This window comes from Schistocerca americana, chromosome 3 (assembly GCF_021461395.2).
Source record: "Schistocerca americana isolate TAMUIC-IGC-003095 chromosome 3, iqSchAmer2.1, whole genome shotgun sequence".
In the NCBI taxonomy this organism is placed as follows: domain Eukaryota; kingdom Metazoa; phylum Arthropoda; class Insecta; order Orthoptera; family Acrididae; genus Schistocerca; species Schistocerca americana.
The window spans coordinates 529,124,597-529,128,460 of record NC_060121.1 but is presented as its reverse complement, the minus strand read 5'-3'; the positions used below and the strand labels follow the sequence as shown (position 1 = coordinate 529,128,460).

At 40.4% G+C, this 3,864-nt stretch overlaps 1 protein-coding gene across 1 annotated transcript; it reads left to right on the top strand.

The window, feature by feature from the left end:
* The first annotated feature begins 1,663 nt into the window (after positions 1-1,663).
* LOC124605571 (cuticle protein 16.5-like) lies at positions 1,664-3,534 on the top strand. The gene is made up of 2 exons (XM_047137348.1): positions 1,664-1,761; positions 3,187-3,534. Exons 1-2 carry the CDS (start codon positions 1,750-1,752, stop codon positions 3,436-3,438), a joined length of 264 nt encoding a protein of 87 aa, XP_046993304.1. The 5' UTR covers positions 1,664-1,749; the 3' UTR covers positions 3,439-3,534.
* The last annotated feature ends 330 nt before the right edge of the window (positions 3,535-3,864 follow it).

The following is a 3,864-nucleotide window of genomic DNA, read 5'->3' as shown; positions in this document are numbered from 1 at the left end:
ATCTAAAATTGAAAAAGTTTACGCAAACCAACAGGACTGAGTGACGTAATTCTGCGAATACGACTCAAATGATGTTTTACAGTTTCGTTCATGAACAATTCTGAGACAATTTAAAAAGAATATAAATAATTTTGAAGTGTGTTGTAACTGACGTAGGTGACGAAGTCTGCACATGGTCATATGTCCTAAGAAAATCATTTATAAACAAATCTATACGTCGTTACACTACAAGCACTATGGGTCTTAACAGCTGAGGTCATGAGTCCCCTACAACATAGAACTACTTAAACCTAACTAACCTAAGGACATCACACACATCAACGCCCGAGGCAAAATTTGAACCTGCGTAGCGGTCGCGCGGTTTCAGACTGAAGCGCCTAGAACCGCTCCGCCACAACAGCCGGCAAATTGCTGTTCTGATTCAGGGTGAATTCATAACGTCGTACAGGCTCTGTGACAATAAATCAAGTACCGAGTGTATGTCACTTTGATTAGCAGTCAACAACTATTGATTAGTGAGCTAACCTCAATTACTGTTACTGTGGGGAATCAGATACTTCTGCAGTATACCGAAAATCCAAGGGATGTTTCTTATTCCAGGTATTACCAGTTTATATGATCGGCGATTTTGATGTTAAACAATTAATGAAGTATAGTAAGCTCTGGTACGCCTGGTGTACAGGGTAAGTCAGGAGGAAAGGTACATGCTTTGAGGGGTGGTAGTATTAGCTGTTCTAAACAAAAAACTTCTTATGGACGTATGCCCTGTTCCAAATGGTTTCCGAGATAGACCACATTTAATATCACTTCTGTACGTTTTTCTTGAATAACTCGAAAACCATATCCTCCAGCAAAAACGTATTGCAGAACAATATTAAACTATATTAAATTTCCTACAAAAACGGTCTTATTCATATTTTTCTCTAGAACTAATCGTTTGTTCGAAGAGAGCGCGAGAATGTTGAAAAAACTAGCTCGACGTGCATGAGGTGTAGCTTAGGTAGTTTTCGTAGGCCAATTTGAGGTAACATATTGACGTAGCAAGTTGAGACGAACAGTTTGATACGGGACACTTGTGGTAAATCAAGTCGGGAAACTACCTCAAATTCGCCTACAAAAACTACGTAAGCTACAGCGACGCATGCGCGTCGAGCGAGTTTTTCAACATTCTCGTGCTCCTTTCGCACAAAACATTAGTTCTAGAGGAAAAAAAATGAATAGGAACTTTTTTGTAGGAAATTTAATGCAGTTTAATTTTGTACTGCGACACGTTTTTGGTGGAGTGTGCAGTTTTCTAGTTATTCAAGAAAAACGTACAAAATTATATTAAATGTGCTCTATCTCGGAAACAAATCAGAATAGGGGATACGTCCATATGAAGTTTTCGGTTTACAATCACTAATACTGTCACCCCTAAAAGCATGTACCTATCCTCCTGACTCAACCTGTATAATTGCTACCGATTGTATGTTATATGTAACTTCGCGCACGCTTTTAAGGAACATTCTCAAAGGCTCTTAAGATGTCGCAGCTGTAAACACATGTATGCAAAGAAACAGGGACGCGGCTGCCTGGTTTCGACCGTGCGTGGCCCACCTGATGGGCGTATCCGGCAAGGTGTTACGCAGAATGCTCGGCTGTTGGCAATGAGGCAGGTCCGTGGCGGGGCCGTGGGCAAGTATAAAAGGCGGCGAGAGGCTGGTCCCGGCACAGTAGTCGCCAGCCGCTGACATCACCACACCCCACAACATGTACAAGCTGGTGAGTGCCCCCACAGACCGCTACACTGCAGACACCAGTTAATACTACGACAGTCTCCATATACTATTAAACTATTTACCGCAGTGTACAGTGATTAGATAGATCTTGGCTGGGCAACCGGCAAACTGATCCGGCACGCGATTGATTTCCGTCCTGCCTACGAATTGTTTGTTGAATGGGTCTGACTATTTCAATGCTGTGTTTTGTTTTTCCATTCTTTCTGATATTAACATTAGTAAGTAACTGTTGTTCGTTGTTGGCGTATTAAACTACTGCACCACTTGAAACTGAAGGTAGTTTATACTATACAAGCCTAGAGCCCGCTGCTTGGTTAGCGTAGACTGTATGGTCTGCAAAGAATTTTTTTTGTTTTTCTTTAATCGAATTTTTATGTTATCTACAAATTGCAGCATCTTCTAAACTGTTCACGCTGCTGTAGCCAAAGGAGCGGTTCCGATAGCTAGAGTCAGAGGTCTTTGTTAGTCCTTTCTTTTGAGTTCTTGTGGTGATATTTCGACAAAAGCTTTCACTTCCTAACACATATTTCTTTAGAAATCAAATACCAATTTTTATAGATTTAGCTTTAAATATGTTTTAAATAATGAAGTATTTTAGTAAAAAATTTCATCCCGTGTTTCACCTCCTTGGGGGTTGAATTTCTAAAAACCCTAAAACAAGTATTTGCTTAACTCAATTAAAAATTTTCATAGAGGAAGCTTTAAAATGCTTTAGTAGTACTTAAATAATACTTCATTTTCAAAATATAGTTTCACCTACCTATTTTACCCCCTTAGTGGTGGACTTTCCAAAAATGATGAAGCATGTAATTTTTTTTATTTGCTATGGTGAAACCATATACTATTTATAGTATTTTTAGCTATTTACTTAAAACTGACGTATTTTCGAAAATTCTGTCATCCCCTACTTCATCCCCTTAGGGATGGAATTTCGAACAAACCCCCCTTAAACAACGCCTACAGTATAAGATCAACACCCTCTCCAAATATCAAGTTTCTGTCCTCAGCGGTTAAAAATTTTCATCTCCCATTCCTCTCTGTTAATGGTTGAATTTCCAAATAATACTGACACTTGTATTTTTTATTTGTAACCGATAAATCAAATACCAATTTCCTTAGATGCAGCTTTGAAAATGTTTTAGTAGTTCTTTAATAATGGTTTGTTTTAAAAAAAGCTTTCTCCCGCTATTTCACCCCTATACAGGTTAAATTTCCAAAAATGTTGAGACACGCATTGCTTTGTTTCTGGCAGAGAAACGAAATACCAGTTTTCTTTGTTCTAACTTCAAACTGCATTAACAGCTAAATATTTTCAAAACATATTCCATCCCGTTAGTAGTGGACTTTCGTCCATTTAAAATAATCATAATATTCTATTGATATTGTAACGCATTCTTTGTCATCGCAGATCGTCCTCGCCGCCGTGCTGGCCGTCGCCGCCGCCGCCCCCGGCTTCCTGGGCGCGCCTGCTGTCGCCTATACCGCCCCCGCGGTGGCCGCCGCCCCCGTGGCCTACGCCGCCCCCGCTGTCGTCAAGGCCGCCGTCGCCGCCCCCGCTGTTGCCTACGCCGCCCCCGCTGTAGCCTACGCCGCCCCCGCTTACCACGCCCCAGTAGCCTACGCTGCAGCTCCCGCCGTCGTCAAGACGCACTACTTCTAGAAGACGCGCTTCATAAAAAGCCAACTATTTATTTACCCACTGTTTCGCTGACATGTGCACAGCAGTGGAGAAAATAAAGTGACTTTTCATGATAAATTGATGTTTATATTTATTTATTCTGTTACCAAAACGCTGATATTATCTGGTTATGTCCAAGTAAGTTTTCCATTTCATCTCAGAATCAAACTTACAGAAAGCTCTCGCTTACAAGTGACAACACACACAGCGTCTTTACGGAAATATCCCTCACAAGACTGTGTTTAACTTGTTCTTACTTGAACTGAGGAGACTTCAAAGATTAAAATCAGTTACTTATGCTTCCGAACCTCCTACTCTATGACAAGGAATTTTTGCTAGTAACAGTATTGACAATAATACAAATATTATGTGCTTCACAGTGATTAAAAATAAAATGAATGCGAATTG